This window comes from Carassius carassius, chromosome 23 (genome assembly GCF_963082965.1).
Source record: "Carassius carassius chromosome 23, fCarCar2.1, whole genome shotgun sequence".
In the NCBI taxonomy this organism is placed as follows: domain Eukaryota; kingdom Metazoa; phylum Chordata; class Actinopteri; order Cypriniformes; family Cyprinidae; genus Carassius; species Carassius carassius.
This window is the reverse complement of record NC_081777.1, coordinates 12,499,175-12,515,695: the sequence shown is the minus strand read 5'-3', so window position 1 is coordinate 12,515,695 and position 16,521 is coordinate 12,499,175. Positions and strand designations below refer to the sequence as shown.

The 16,521-nt window shown below is 38.8% G+C and overlaps 1 protein-coding gene across 7 annotated transcripts in view; it reads right to left on the bottom strand.

Annotated features, from left to right (window-relative positions):
• The window catches only part of def8 (differentially expressed in FDCP 8 homolog), a 196,754-nt gene that overhangs the window by 123,642 nt on the left and 56,591 nt on the right, over positions 1-16,521 (bottom strand). For 5 of the 7 annotated variants that reach the window (XM_059506232.1, XM_059506227.1, XM_059506231.1 and 2 more), the window contains one exon: positions 12,108-12,205. The exons of the other annotated variants lie outside the window; for them this stretch is intronic. In XM_059506232.1, the coding sequence (XP_059362215.1) occupies positions 12,108-12,205 (98 nt within the window). The remainder of the gene's footprint in view (positions 1-12,107; positions 12,206-16,521) is intronic. 7 annotated transcript variants of the gene reach the window in all.

Below are 16,521 nucleotides of genomic sequence, written 5' to 3'. Positions count from 1 at the left end.
TCAATGGAAAGATTATGTATTCAGCTTTCAGATGATGTATAAATCTCAATTAAAAAAAAATTACACATAAGACTGGTTTTGTGATCCAGGGTCACAAATGTACAATGTACATCCAAAACAAAACGTATTGGCTTCCATGTTATTTAAATCTTACCGAGGCGAGTCAAACTCCGTTTCATTCAACTGTCCGACGTGCTTTCTCTTTAAATGTTCACGCATCACCGAGGTGCTGCCGTGATACGCAAGGACTGCTTCACAAACCATGCAGGTAATCTTTTTATTCGCCGTATCCAGGCTAAAATGCTCCCAAACTTTAGATGTTTTGGTACGTGCAGCTGCTGCGTTGGACGCCGCCATTTCTGTATGTTATCGCTCAGCAGAGAAGCTAATGCGCATGTGTGACTCTCGGCAGAGATTGTAATGAAGAGAGATGCCTCACTCGGTCGGAAAAAACATGTCTGGCGACAACTTCGACAATGAAATTCATTGTCGACTATTTCTATTATTGATTTTTGTCGACAACGTCGACGAATCGTTGCAGCCCTAATAATGAGCTCCAAGTTTAAGAATACCCCTAGACTAGTTTCTCTCTCTTTCTCTCTCTCTCTATTTAATAGCATTAGCTCAATGAAATACATCTTCCTTCCGTTAGAATGAATGTTTTCCTGCCTTGCTAAATGTTGGTCTCATGATCAATAAGTTGTATTCGCCTCAATCAGATTCAGTAAAGTCAAACCGCAGACAGTGAAGCAGAGTCCCGCGAGCTGTGAGGCGGGAACAGAAGATTCCGCTTGGTCTTAAAGCCTTTCGCAAACACCCACGATCACAAATAACAATGATTTCCGTAAAATAATGATTAATTATTAATTGATGATTTGTTATTATCATTATGGTCTTGTGAAAATAATAATATGGGCTGCGAGAAAATAATGAATACAAAGAGTAGTGCAGGCATGCTTCAGCCCAGTAACACACCGTTCCTCAGAGCCAAAAAACAGACTGAATTCAGTTCAGCTGGAGGGGGTTGGGGTTTTGGGATTAGTTATGTATGACTTGTGGGGGTCGAGATAAAGGTGTGAATTGCCTTTATCTGAATTGCATATGGACAGTGTCTTATGAGGCTTTCACTTGCTGAACTGGTTTACATAGGACTGTTGTTTTGGTTATAGACTAAAAAATGGTCTGCCCCCACGTAAGATTTTTCTAGTTCTAGTCGTTCGTTTGTTATATTCAACTAATCAGAGGTTTATATTAAATTTACATAATCAAATCTTAATATATTCCGCACTCAAGCACATGCATTAAGTTTGCAACAAAGCACATGCAGAATTAGACTAATAATTGTGAAAAATGAGACATTTTAATTATTTATTAATAAACAAATGTTTTCTTGTCGGCTGCAGGATGAAATTCACAGTGCTGGCTCTCTCCGACAGAGAAATGCAACATTCACAGATTACACAATTCGTTTTCGATTAAAAAACATTTCAAGCTTTCTGTAGATATATTTCTAATATATGTGATACACCACGATATTATGTTAATTAAAAAATTATAAATTCATTATCAGGAAAAAAGTGATGAGACGGCACCTCCCTATCATTAATGCACATTAATAATTTTTGCACAAAAACACTTGAATATGAGTGTCGTGATTTTCACTCGCTCCAAGAGCGCTCCATCACGAGTACAATTCATGCCAACAGCCCATAATATAACTGCATATTCAGCAAGAATGTTAAACATATTTAGCTATGGCTTGATCAGACGGTTACAATGACCGCAAGAGTCGAGTGGGATGTTACAGGCTATAAGAGTTTGTCTGTTTTTTTACTGATTATTTTCGGGTTAAAGCATGATTGAAATAGATAAAGCACATTCACACGCAATCGCTTTAGCAATAATGCATTCAAACAAATGTAATCTTACAGTGCATTATCAGTAGGCTATCTAATTTTGAAATCTTGAAGAAATTAATCGATCTGTTTAGATAAAATAACAAAATGACAAAAATGTACTGTTATTTTCATCACAAACAAAATTTTCACAGGAGAAATCACCAAAGATGTAATGCTTACAATGTTATTAGTTTGGCATGTGATAGGGAAAAAAGTTTACACACAATAGCCTAAGACACTTTGAAACTCTCCTGTTATTTTTATTTTTTTATAGGCTACCTTATGAACATAACATTTCAAACATACTGAAATACTTTATCAACGGAGTGAAGGTGGAGCATGTTTCTGGTATCAGTGTATGCGGAGGGGAAGTTGTTGCTGCTCACAGACTCACTGCGAGTGAGAGAGACGTTTCAACTGACGTAATGAAGACGACCGCGGGAGCACAAGCACAGCACATCTGCCAAAAATCAAACTGCAGCAATGCTCGTTGATCGACTCGCCAAGCTTTACTTTTGTAGGTCGCATGGCAGTAAATAATTCGATAATATGACCATGCAGTTATACAGATATTTAATAAAAACCTTAAAACAAGCAGGGCTGTAAAATAAAACAAAATTTAAAAACAAAATATAAGCACAGACTCAGGCACAGGCTTGACATTTATCCTGCTTGAATGCGTTCTAAGAAATGCACATAACTTCCTAAATACCAAACTTTCATCTGTGAATATTACATATTAAATATATTAAATATTTAAACTATATTGTTTTTCTTTCATTTTCCGTGTCTGAAGCAGTCAAATGTAACACATCAGTGAGGCAAAACTGACGTCTATTTGCGAAAATGTGCTCTGATGCGCTTGTTTGATAACTTGTGGTTAAAGCGCCACTCAGCGGTCAAAAGCTGCAAATGCACTTTACAAACGCTGCAGTGGCGGTACCCACGGCGGGAAAAAGGACCTTTTGAATTTCTACTTACTGTATGTGTACTCAAGAAATGCTCAAAAAGTGGCTCGAGTTGTATCTGATGGGATGGGAAGTCGTGGCCTGGTGGTTAGAGAATCGGACTCCCAATCGAAGGGTTGTGGGTTCGAGTCCCGGGCCGGCAGGAATTGTGGGTGGGGGGAGTGCATGTACAGTTCTCTCTCCACCTTCAATACCACGACTTAGGTGCCCTTGAGCAAGGCATCGAACCCCCAACTGCACCCCGGGCGCCGCAGCATAAATGGCTGCCCACTGCTCCGGGTGTGTGTTCACAGTGTGTGTGTGTGTTCACTGCTCTGTGTGTGTGCACTTCGGATGGGTTAAATGCAGAGCACAAATTCTGAGTATGGGTCACCATACTTGGCCGAATGTCACTTCACTTTTTTTTAGGGGAGTCGTGGCCTAATGGTTAGAGAGTCAGACTCCCAATCGAAAGGTTGTGAGTTCGAGTCCCGGGCCGGCAGGAATTGTGGGTGGGGGGAGTGCATGTACAGTTCTCTCTCCACCTTCAATACCACGACTTAAGTGCCCTTGAGCAAGGCATCGAACCCCCAACTGCTCCCCGGGCGCCGCAGCATAAATGGCTGCCCACTGCTCCGGGTGTGTGCTCACAGTGTGTGTGTGTTCACTGCTCTGTGTGTGTGCATTTCGGATGGGTTAAATGCAGAGCACAAATTCTGAGTATGGGTCACCATACTTGGCTGAATGTCACTTCACTTTCACTTTTTTTCACTTTCACTATCTGCCTTGCTTGTCCTGATACGCTTCCAGTGGGGAGTTTAATGAGCTATAGCAGGTAGCTTAGTAGAAAACTGGACAGTTGTAAACCGCCGTCGGAGCCTTCCTAGAGAATACACGGACAACGAGCGTGGGAGAAGACCCATAAACTGAGGAGGAAATGGCCATTAACAACACCACTGCAACGGAAGATCCGAAGGCAAGAGCTAACAGGGCCGTTAAAGGGCTGAATAACCATAAGACTGTGTGAATAATAATAGCTGCGGGGCTAACAACGCAGCTACAAGCCATAACAGCTGAGTCGACTCTTTTGAAGCGAATCTTTCTGAACGAGTCTTTTTTGAGTCGATTCTTCTGAACAATTCTTTTGAACAATTATTTTTGCTAAAAAGTGATCTGAGTGATTCTGATCACCGGCAAGATGAAATAGATACAGAAATGGCAGATGACAAAAAACAGATCTGGAGAGTTTAAAGCAGAAACGCTCAAATGCACAACGAATCTTTACAACAAGAATAAACCGCCTTGAAGTTAATGCTGGCCGTTTACGTGAAGTTGAGTTGTCAGAAGAGTTAGCGAGATTGAAGGATGATTATGACAAACTCCTTGATGTCAGTAATGAGTATGTTGATGCACTGAGCCAAATAGACACTACAAGTGACGACAGTGAGTTACGGGATCTTCAAGTTCCTTGAAACTGAGAGCAAAATCATAGAAATGCTGTGGTCTAAGTATGCAGAGCCAGACACAGACGCTCTTGTAACAAAGTTCAAATCTGCTTTTAATCGAGCTGAGGCATTCGGCACAAGTAAAGTGCCATGGACGCAGCAAAGGTTCAAAAGTGGTAAACTGTAAAGGAAACTCCATGAACTCAGGGAGGCTGTGTACACTTGGAGAGATTATTAGCCATATGGAAGAGACAAATGGATGCTCTTTTTATCATTGAGAGAGGATAAAGAGCAACTGATGGATGGGCGGGCATACAGACGTGAGGATGAGGTTATGAAGAGGGACAGTACAGATCTAAAAGACGATGGTGAGGAGGCAGGGGTGAAGATAAGGGGGGCCATGATGCGGTCAGTGGGCATGTCATAACAGATATCAACAGCCTTACAACTGCAGATAGCATTACCTTTAACCCTCTGGACTCTAAGGGTATTTTTGGGGCCTGGAGAAGTTTTGTCATGCCCATGACATTTGTGTTTCTTATAAATATCTAAATGGGTAAAGTCTAATCTCACTGTAATCAGCACAAACTGGGCTATAATAATATGTGAAATGCATGCATGTACATAATTGTATTTTTGAGAAAAGAATGTTATGCGTGGTTAGTGAAAAACTAAAAATGTTAAATCACCTGAATAAGGCAATAAAACATACAGAACATTGGTTCCCCGGGATTTTTGAGAACTGGAGCTTGTAGCCTAGACTTTTTCTTTCTAAATGATGTGAAAATCATCTTGTTTACTCACTTACAGAAAACAATATATTGATTTAAATTTTTTAAGACACTTTTTGTTGGTAAAAGTCATATGCGAGTAGGCGTCAACTATCATGAATATCAATATCACAAAGGCCCGCATAATGAGCTGCATAATGAGCCTTTCAGTCAGCTGTGCCACTATGAGGGAGGAGTTACAAGAAAGAATGTGAGGACAAAATAAATGTATATAATTTTATGTTTGTAGTTTATTAAGAATATATTTAATTATCCCACAACATAATTTAATATCCACTTGGGGGAGCAGTTAAACAGTTTATTAGAACAATCAAAGCTGACTTTCAAACTTTAATTTTTTTGGCATCATTACTCCAGTCACACAATCCTTCAAAAATCGTTTTAACAATCTTATTTTCTACAAAAAAAAAAAAAAAAACATTTATTGTTATTATTATCATTATTATTATTACTATTATTATTATTAATGTTGAAAAGAGCTGAGAATATTTTCAGGTTTTTTAGGGGGAATAAATTGAAAGAACAGCATTGTTTTTACATTTGTTACAGTTATCTATTTGTTACATTTATATTATTTACATCAAGCTTTTGAATGGTATAGTATTGTATATTGTTATTGAAACTTCATAATGTTTCACTTGATTATACATTTAGTGAGGAATTATAGTTTGGAAAAAGTCTTTGGAAAAAGTCTAACTAGTAAAATGTTTACACGTTATGTGAAAACTAGTACAAGTATATAAATAATAAAAAGAGACTTACTCATGTTTATGATCTCTGCTGAATTAAAGTGCTTCATTCTTTTTTTTTCTGAGGAAATCCATTTCTCAAATCCTCAACCACATCACATCTTTTTGGGGTGAATTCTGTCTTATTCCTCTCATCGCGAAGCAAACAGTAAAATAAAAGAACTTGAAGAACAGTCTCGCTGCTTTTTCTTCTGTTATGGGCGTATTCAAGCCACGCACTTCAGTTTGAATCTGAATAGCGCATTCAGCACGGGGACGTGGTCACATTAGATATAATGAAGGGAAACGTGAAAAACGGACATTGCGTTGTTTTCATATGGATTACTTTATCACAGAATATCGGTTTTCGGCGGCACTTGTTTAGTTTAAAAGTAGACATGTCAAGCGTTCTATAGATATCTCTCTCATGTCTCTTCATTGAGTATTCACTGAGTTACAGTTCATTTTAATGACGTGTTTGTAAATGAAGATCAGCACAGACAAAGGCTGCAGAGAACTTCACAGCTTGTTTGTTATCTTTATTTTATAAGTGCACACAGTTTTGTTGTTATTATGTCTGTATCCAAAAAAGTAGACCCTTTACAGATTCGATTGATGTATTGCTCTTATCTGTACAATTAAAACTAAAAGTGGGGTTATCAGGAGAAAATGACTCATAACGCGTATCCGCGTTAATCGACTCCAGAGGGTTAACCAACCAGTAACCCTTGCTATTTCTACTCCACCAGTTAACAGTCAGCCTGCTGTTGTCAATCCGCCCGTTGAGGGGCAGGAAACTGTATATGTTACAAGCTCTCCTTCATTCATGTCAGGTGTTGGTACGATGAAGTTGAGAGTTGATACAAAAAGGTATCTCGTGAAAATAAAAGTGTGGACCTCCCGAGGAACTCCACGAGATTATTTGCTATGGGATGGAAGACATCGCCAAAGTGGATCGAGTGGTGAAATTGGAGCGGCTAGAGCAGTTTTTTCCCTGAAGTAGAGCCGGGAGAACTGGCCCGCCCAAAAAAAACTGATCTATTAATCAGCACTCATGAAGGCAGATAAGCTCCAAAAAGACTGCAAAGGGTCGGCAATCTAGTGTTGTGGGATGGTCCTCTGGGCAAGAGCGTGAGTTGTGTGCATCCAGATCTCTTTGAAGATGTGGAGGTAGCTGCATGGCGGTCGAAGACCCACTTTGCTCATTCAATGAGGACGATAGCCCATCAAAGTTGAAGAACACTTTGTGGGAAGGCCAGGAGGCCATTTGGAGCAAGAAAAGAGAGTAGAAGTTCGAATGACAGCAGTGTGCAATAAAGAGGTCCTTGAGTGGCTAAAGTGGGACAGCATCAGTGCTGCCTGTGATCCTATCTGTTGAGGTTGTCGCTGTGGAAAGTGCTCACCGGGAGGAAAGGAGATGTCCCTGGCTGATGAGAAAGAGCTGGAGATAATAAAGGCAGGTCTAACCAGGGAGATGCGCATAGCGACCAGCCCGACTGGGATGCGAAGTATCCCTGGAAGGAGAACCCAGTCTCTCTTCCTAACTACCGAGATGGTAGAGAGGGGAGCTGCTATTAAGCTCACTAAGGACGTTATGGACAGCTGGAAGTGTGCTGTGTGGTGGGTGAGTCACCTAACAGCCCCAAACCCCCATACAGTGACTACACCAGTACGACTCGTCTGGAATAGTAGCCAGGAGTTTGGAGGGGTTAGCATGAACAGCATTTTGCTGTTCGTCCCGGACATCCCAGACGCCTTAATGACAAATTTTTTTCCCTTACATTACTTTTACTTTTATACTTTAAGTAGTTTTTTAAACCAGTACTTTTACACTTTTACTTGAGTAAAAAGCTTGAGTTGATACTTCAACTTCTACAAAAGTCTTTTTAAACCCTACGTAGTATCTATACTTCTACTTGAGTGATGAATGCCAATACTTTTGACACCACTGTTTGTTGTAAAGTTAAGGGAACTAAAAATATCCTGTTGGTACATTATAACATTATTAGGCCTGCCGTTATTATTTCTAAATGTAAAATGCAACTTATAAATGATTTTTTTTTCCTCTCACAAACTGAATTAATTTTTTAGAGTGTTTAAAAAACATGCAGCAAACGAAAATAGGTGATTAATTCGTTAAAATGCAATTTATATACATGACTTATATATTTTTAACTCACAAACGTAATTTATTTTTTAGCATTTAAAAAAAAAACGCAGCAAACGAAAATAAGCGACTAATCTGTTAAAATTTGGGTAAACCGTAATTATAATTATTTTATACTTAGAAACAGAGACTGGGCCTAATCTAGGCTATCCAGGTTATTATTATTATTTTTTTGCATCTGAAAATGAGTTAGTGCATCACATTCACTTTGCGTGCTCTGGCGCACATCTGCCTCCCGCGTTGCTCAGCTGTGGACGATTAAAAAATGTTCGATATAAAGGTTGCTGCCCCATTATACGGGAATTGTTCATTTAATGTAAAAAAATTTATTATATTGTTAGTTCTAATTATATTGTTAACACAAGTTCAAGTAGGACAAGCAGTGTGACATTTTACCCTTTTTAACTTAAATAAAGTTTAATGCAAAATAAACGTTTTATATGCATAGTGCGGCCTCTTTACTTTGTTTCACCCTTTTTAACTTATAAACTCTTTGAGATTGTAAAGTTAGTTTTATAGCATTTCAATTCAAGTAAAAAAAGGTTTTACTTGCTTAAATTATTTATATGAATTAATAATATGTTATCATGTTTATTCTTGTAGAAAATAAGTGTTTATTCTTTAAGAAAATAAGGGAAAAAATAAGGGATGATCCAAATATTTGTTTTGCTTCACCTGTTTATGTAGGCTACAATTATTAACAAATAAATAAATAAATAAATAAATAAAAATAATAATAATAATAAAATAATGTCATTAAATTTGACCATTATAGAATTGTGACTTTAAAGGTTAGTGATTTAGGAGGTGAAAATACTGTGAAATTACAAATGGCATGGATTTTAGAGCATAACAACTGAAGGTCTATGCAACGTTAAGCCAATAAAGCATTTTTTTTTAAACAATGGAACAAAGTTGTGAACTAAAATGTTATTTGAACCATATAGCCTGTGAATAAATAAAATGCATACTTTTCATAACGTTTCACTATTCATTAAATGCATAATGTTTCTGGTGTTTGGATTTGTACTAATGAGCTCCAAGTTTAAGAATAGCCCTAGACTAGGTTTTCTCTCTCTCTCTATTTAACTCACTATTTAACAGCATTAGCTCAATGAAATACGTCTTCCTTCAGGCAGAATGTTTTCCTGTCTTGCTAAATGTTGGGCTCATGATCAATAGGTTGTATTCGACTCAATCTGGTAAGTAAAGTCAATACTTTGGAAATTCAACATCTGTCATTACATCAACAGGCTGACGTTCGAGGTCTCTGTAGCAGAGATGTGTTTAAAGAGACTCCTGGAGGAACTAGTTTGGTACAGCATTACATAGTACTTTGTGATGGAGCATTACCTCGACGAAGGAGTTATCGTGTGCCTGAAAGACTCTTGATCTCTCTAAAAGAGGAAGTGGATCAAATATTGAGTATGAACATCACTGAACCCTCTCGAAGTGACTGGTGTAGTGCTGTGGTGTTGGTTCCAAAGAAGGATGGAAGTCTTTGTTTTTGTGTGGACTTCCGTTATCTTAATTCTGTCTCTAGATTCGATTCCTATCCAACACCCAGGATTGATGAACTGATTGATCGCCTAGGCCAAGCTAAATGGATAACCACTATTGACCTTTGTAAAGGTTACTGGCAAGTCCCCTTGACTGCCCAGGCAAAAGAACTGACTGCATTCCACACTCCTTGGGGTCTCTACCATTTTTCTGTTATGCTTTTTGGGTTACATGGGGCTCCAGCTACATTTCAGAGGCTTATGGATCTGGTGTTGTCTGGCCTTTCCGATTACGCAGGTGCATACTTGGATGACATTATTGTGTATAGTTCATCCTGGGAGCAACATCTCCAACATCTGAAGGAGGTCTTCCATCGCATCCAGGAGGCAGGTCTCACCATTAACTCTTCCAAGTGTGCTCTAGCTAAAAAAGAAATAGAGTACCTTGGTATGTAGTCGGTAATGGGGTCATTAGACCCCAGCTTCAAAAGATTGAGGCTATCCAAAACTGCCCTCTTCCAGAGACAAAAACTCAGATCCGATCATTCTTAGGGATGGCGGGTTGGTACAGAATATTTGTACCAAACTTCTCTGCTCCTGTGGCACCCCTTACTGATTTGACTCGGAAAAATTGCCCTAACCGGGTTTGCTGGACAGGGGAAGCAATGGAAGCTTTCCAGGATATAAAGGCTGCGGTATGTGAAGAGCCAGTGCTTTATTGCCCTCATTTTGAAAAGCCATTTGTGTTGCAGACTGATGCCTCTGATAATGTCATTGGTGCAGTGCTCCTTCAGGGTGAGTCAGACAGTAGACATCCAGTGGTAGAAAGCTGTATCCAAGGGAGGTACGGTATTCTACCGTTGAAAAGGAGTGCCTGGCGGTAAAGTGGGCCTTGGACACCTTCATGTACTACCTTCTTCGTGGAGAGTTTACCATTGAAACTGATCATCGACCATTGTAGTGGATGAACAGAATGCGGGATACCAATGCTAGAATTACCCGCTGGTACCTTTCTATGCAGCCTTATAAGTTTAACATCCAGCATGTGCCCGGGAAAAGTAATACAACTGCTGATTTCCTCTACCGCTTACCAGTGTGAGATCTTAGGTGGGGGGATGTGTGATGGCTTGGATTTAAACCACACAATTCTTATATATATTCATCTTGGCAGTTGATCAAATAAAAGGACGTTACTATATTGGTTTGGTTTACAATCTCTATTTGTCATTGTACTGAGTTAGTTATTTGGTTTAAGGTTAAAACATTAAAACCAGTTAAAATTCCTCTTTGGCTAAAATGTGATTTTTATATAAACATAGCAAATTGTTAAAGTTCATTCTTGTAATTAAAATTACTTGAAATGTTTAATACCTGTTGTGTTGTGGGAATGGACCAGCCTAGTGACAAAGAGATTCAAACAGGAAGTTGTTCTGTTTTATGTGAATTCTAAAGGAAATTAGACTCTACCAACTTAGATTTTTGTCTAATAGAATCCATTTTTCATTAACTAAAATTTATCCATGGCTCTAAATTTAGTTAAATGTATTATTCATTCCAATTTTGTTGTTGTTGCTGTTGTTGTGAAAATGTGTATTGTTTTGTTTCATAGTGCTGGCCACCTCCATAAATTCAGTGTATGTTTTGTCTAGTGAGGTTGTTACTTATTGTATCCTGGTGTAGGTGGTGTGGACTGTTGTCCTCTGTCAGTTTGAGAGGATCATGCCCAGTTATGTCCTTTGTGGATCTCCTGTGATGTAATCCACATGGAATAAAAATTTGGGTCTTTTTCCTCTCTAATGAGGTTTGATCACTTTTTATCTTGCGTAAGCAAGAATTAATAAACCTATCACAATTGAAGACCACTTTGCTCCCTGTTTTGTGGCGATGGACTCATTTTTTTGTTGTGATCTGCTCAGGCTCATGATGGATTTTTCACAAAGGGACAATATCGACCCTGCCAAAAAGTGGTGGGGACATGTCCCACCCACAAATTATGCCTATGAACAGATGTCATATCACCTGTCGTAACATATGTCATAAGGTTAATCCCTAAGGGGGCGTGTCAAAGGTCAATGTCATCAATCAAAAATTTTTAAGTTTGGTGCAGCATAATAAATACTCCCAGCAAGAAGCACACAAGTATCCCGGCAAATCTGGGCAACTTCTGCAATCCATTCACCACTAGAGTGGTATTGCAAGAACTTACCATCCACAGACTGTCAACCAAAACTTAGGGAGCATCATATGGATTCTCTCCTGTAACACATGCAACACAGAAAAATCTGCCCACAGAGGCAACTTAACACAGGTACAATAATCTACAAACTCCTGCTGAACTGGTGCAAAGGTAAATTGTTGTCATATTTTGTCAAAAATTGGCTCAGATGGTCTTTGGACTGAGCTGCACAGAAATCACAAAAAAAACAAATGTTTGATATTTACAATGATCTTTGAGAAATATCCTTCTGAAGTACAAATTGACACACTGTGATAAGTGTCGAACATCTCTCCAGAAGGTTGTGGGCTGAATATGCCACGTGAGGCAATCTCAGATCATTCTGATCATTCAATACATTCTGAGTATTCATTATTGTCATTATCATTGCAGTACAACTGCAGATTAAGTGCTTACCGCAGGTCGAGAGAAATGGTCTTCAGCCAAGCCCAGATCCATTGGTCGGTCTGAACTTTGAGTTTTGGATTCTGAGGAAAAGATCTCCGACCTTACCTCTGTGGACAAATAATATTAAATTCAGATCACACACTGATCTTTCCTTGACAAAGCACTCTTGTTTCTCACTGAACATTACATCAACACTAGCTACTTAATTTGTGTGACATGGTGTGCCCTCTTGTAATCATTTAAGGTGCACTAAGCGATTTCTGCCAAACAGCGTTGATATTTGGAAGCATCAAAACAAACACGTCCATACCCCAACAGGACGTCGCCCTTATTTTGAAATCTCTCCCACACGTATGTACACTACCATGGCAACGACGATCGTGGAAACAAGTGAAGATGACACACAAGCATATTCAAATAAATCAAGTCAAGTCACCTTTATGTATACAGCGCTTTAAACAAAATACATTGTATCAAAGCAACTGAACAACATTAATTAGTAAAACAGTGTGTCAATAATGCAAAATGACAGTTAAAGGCAGTTCATCATTGAATCCATTGATGTCATCATCTCAGTTCAGTTTAAATAGTGTCTGTGCAATCATTTGCAATCAAGACAAGGTCTTTACAGGGGATCTGTATCTGGGGCTCTAGTTGTCCTGGTCTCCACTGTCTTTTAGGGCTGTAGAGGTCCATTCTAGGTACTGATCCACCATCTGGTCTGAAAACGTACTGGATCCGGGTGACTGCAGTGACCCTCTGACTTGGATACAGACTAGATCTGGTGGCTACGGTGACCTCAGAATAATAGAGAAACAGACTAATATTAGCGTAGATGCCATTCTTCTAATGATGCAGTAAGTACATCAGGTGTTATGGGAAGTATCTCCAGTTCCCGTTTACCTAATTAATGCAATCCTTTAATGGATTTGGATATTGAAGCACATTAGTGTGTTAGGTGTAAGACAGGTTAAAGAGATGGGTCTTTAATCTAGATTTATACTGCAAGAGTGTGTCTAACTCCCGAAGAATGTTAGGTAGGTGTTTAGGTGCCAAATAAGAAAAGGATCTGCCCCCCGCAGTTGATTTTGATATTCTAGGTATTATCAAATTACCTGAGTTTTGAGAATGCAGCGGACGTGGAGGATTATAATGTAACAAGAGCTCATTCAAATACTGAGGTGCTAAACCATTCAGGGCTTTATAAGTAATAAACAATATATTAAAATCTATACGATGTTTGATAGGGAGCCAGTGCAGTGTTGACAGGACCGGGCTAATATGGTCATACTTCCTGGATCTAGTAAGAACTCTTGCTGCTGCATTTTGGACTAACTGTAGTATGTTTATGTAGTAAGTGTGCAGAATAACCACCCAATAAAGTATTACAATAATCTAACCTTGAGGTCATAAATGGATGGATTAACATTTCTGCATTTGACATTGAGATCATAGGCCATATTTTAGATATATTTTTAAAATGGAAAAATGCAGTTATACAAATGCTAGAAACGTGGCTTTCTAAGGAAAGATTATTATCAAATAGCACACCTATGTTCCTCTCTGATGACGAAGAATTGACAGAGCAGCCATCAAGTCTTAGACAGTGTTCTAGGTTATTACATGCAGAGTTTTAGGTCCTATAATAAACACCCCCGTTTTTTTTTTACTTCAGAATTTAGCAGTAAGAAATTATCGACTATGCATTCCATTAGTTTTTCAAATTGGTGTGTTTCGCAATAGAACACAAAGAAATATAGAGCTGAGTATCATCAGCATAACAGTGAAAGCTAACACCGTGTTTCCTGATGATATCTCCCAAGGGTAAAATGTAAAACGTGAAGAGTAACGGCCCTAGTACTGAGCCTTGAGGTACTCCATACTGCACTTGTGATCGATATGATACCTCTTCATTCACTGCTACGAATTGATGGCGATCATATAAGTAAGATTTAAAGCATGCTAATGCACTTCCATTAATGCCAAGAAAGTGTTCTAGTCTATGCAAAAGAATGTTGTGGTCAATAGTGTCGAACGCAGCACTAAGATCCAATAGCACTAACAGAGAGATACAACCACGACCAGATGATAAGAGCAAGTCATTTGTAACTCTAAGGAGAGCAGTCTCAGTACTATGATACAGTCTTAATCCTGACTGGATTAAATTGTTACTCTTAAATTGGTTTGGACGTATTTAGTATTTTCTAGTCTCTTTAGTGTGATATCTAGGTGAAAGAGTCTGAGAATCAACTGTCTTCTGTGACGTGAGGCGGCAAGCAGATGGTTGGTTTAGCCAGTCTGCCTGCTTCCTGACCTGGGCCTCAGTTAGTCAAGTATAAACTGTAAGACTATGTGCCATATTTCTAGAGAGAAGAGCGGCACCACCCTAGGAAGGAAGAAGACTATCTCTTTTCAACAGGTCAGGTCTGCCCCAAAAGCTCGTCCAATTGTCTATGAAACCTGTGTTATTCTGCGGACACCACTTAACAAAAAAACTAAATCCAACACAAATAGGTTGTGTAAAACTAAGGTAAATAAACGTTACTTGCCTATCAAGATGAAACAACACCAACTTGGCATCTGCCTCCAGGCCTTGCCACAACTTGACTTCTCTCCACCACAGGAAAGCTGCTTCGATATTTATGCGGGTCCTACCTCTTGCTTGATCATAACCCTTCTTTTTAATGTTTTGTTACTCTGATACTTTCCTTTTTTCATATGCCATCTCTGTCTATTTATAGTTGATCTGCTAATATTTGTCCTGTGCATTCAAATTGAGTGCTCTTTTCACTCTCTATCATTTCAAGACACTCCTACTTACTGCTGATTGGCTACAAGTGTGTTTTGGGACTTGGTCTGACACTGTGGTCAAAAGTTTTTTTATAAATATTGCTAAATAAATAAGTGCACCTTTAATGTAAGGAATGCATAAACGGTGGTTAATTGTGTTTGAGTTGTACAACTCGGTAATAATTAACGTCATTATTTAATATGCACTAATACGATAGTAAACCAAAGTACTCTCTTCTCTCTCTCTCTCTCTCTCTATATATATATATATATATATATACACTGCATATATATATGTATGTATGTATGTATGTGTGTGTATATATATGTGTGTATATATATACATATATATATATATATATATATATATATATATATATACACACACACATATATATAAAGAGAATTTACTCGAACAATTACCTTTACCAGCAAAAGTATACATATGTGAAGCATATGTCTGCTTTACATTTCTTTTGTTTATTTCTTTTTACCCAAAATAGGTTGGATTTTCCATCAATGAGCACTATAAATACATGTAATTTGTGTTTAATTCATACTGGACGCCAGAGGGCGCATGTGTGCAGAAATTCCACATATGCATTAGGTTGTGAAGAAATTTTCCCAACGATTAATCAAAGCATGCATCCGAAAACTTAGGCAGGTGACTTACTGCCGTGCTGTCGTATCAGGCAATGACTTTGCAGGGAGTGTTTTTGCACAAAGGCACCTTTTGGACAGGCTTCTAAGGCAGCGTAATGGTTTAATGATCTACAGCCAAATATAGAGAGCTTTGGTGATAACTAAGTGGATATTTCATTACTGCAATATTCATTTCTAGCTAGAAATGACTTAAAAAGTGGAAAACGTTGACCAGGAACATACATTTACACACAAAATGACCACCGACCGCAACTTTCAGACACAATTTTTATTTTCTGGCTGAACAGTTAGAGAATGGAATGCACAGGATTATGGGACATCAAAGGCAGCGAAGGATACATCTATGCTGCCTTCAAAAACCAGCCAGATGAAGGCATCTCAGGAGACAGGAACTGAAGCTAACATTGAATTCGGACATGCCTTGATGCCTTCCTACCCTGGAAAGCATCCTTAGAAGGCAGCATTTTTCAGTTTTCGGATGCAGCCGATGTGTGAAACACCGGTAATAAAACCGGTATCACCTGTTGGGGAGGCTGGGCTTGGGCTAGTTTTCCCTCTTTTCCAGTTTTTCACAAGTTCATCAAACAACCGCAGTAAGAATATTTCATCAAGCACGGTGAGTAATGGCTTCTCCTGTTATTGTTACTTGCACCTCTTGCCACACGTACAGTTTATCTATCTCTGTCGCTGATAAATGCACGGAAATAGTTAGGCTGACAGAGAAGATTTCAGAATTAGAGACACGCATCCAAACTTTAATTGAGGACAGTAAGAATGTTAGGGCTCTAAATACGGCTTTGGTTGCGTCTAGCTCAGGGATTCCTGTACATTGTTCGGTTCTGGAAACAGAGCCCCTGCAGCAGGGCAACTGGGTGACAGTGAGGCAGCGTAGTCGTGGGTCAAAACACCGCTCTTCTGTTCCGATCAAAAAATTAAACTCAGTGATACACCCACTGAGAAACCTGATGAA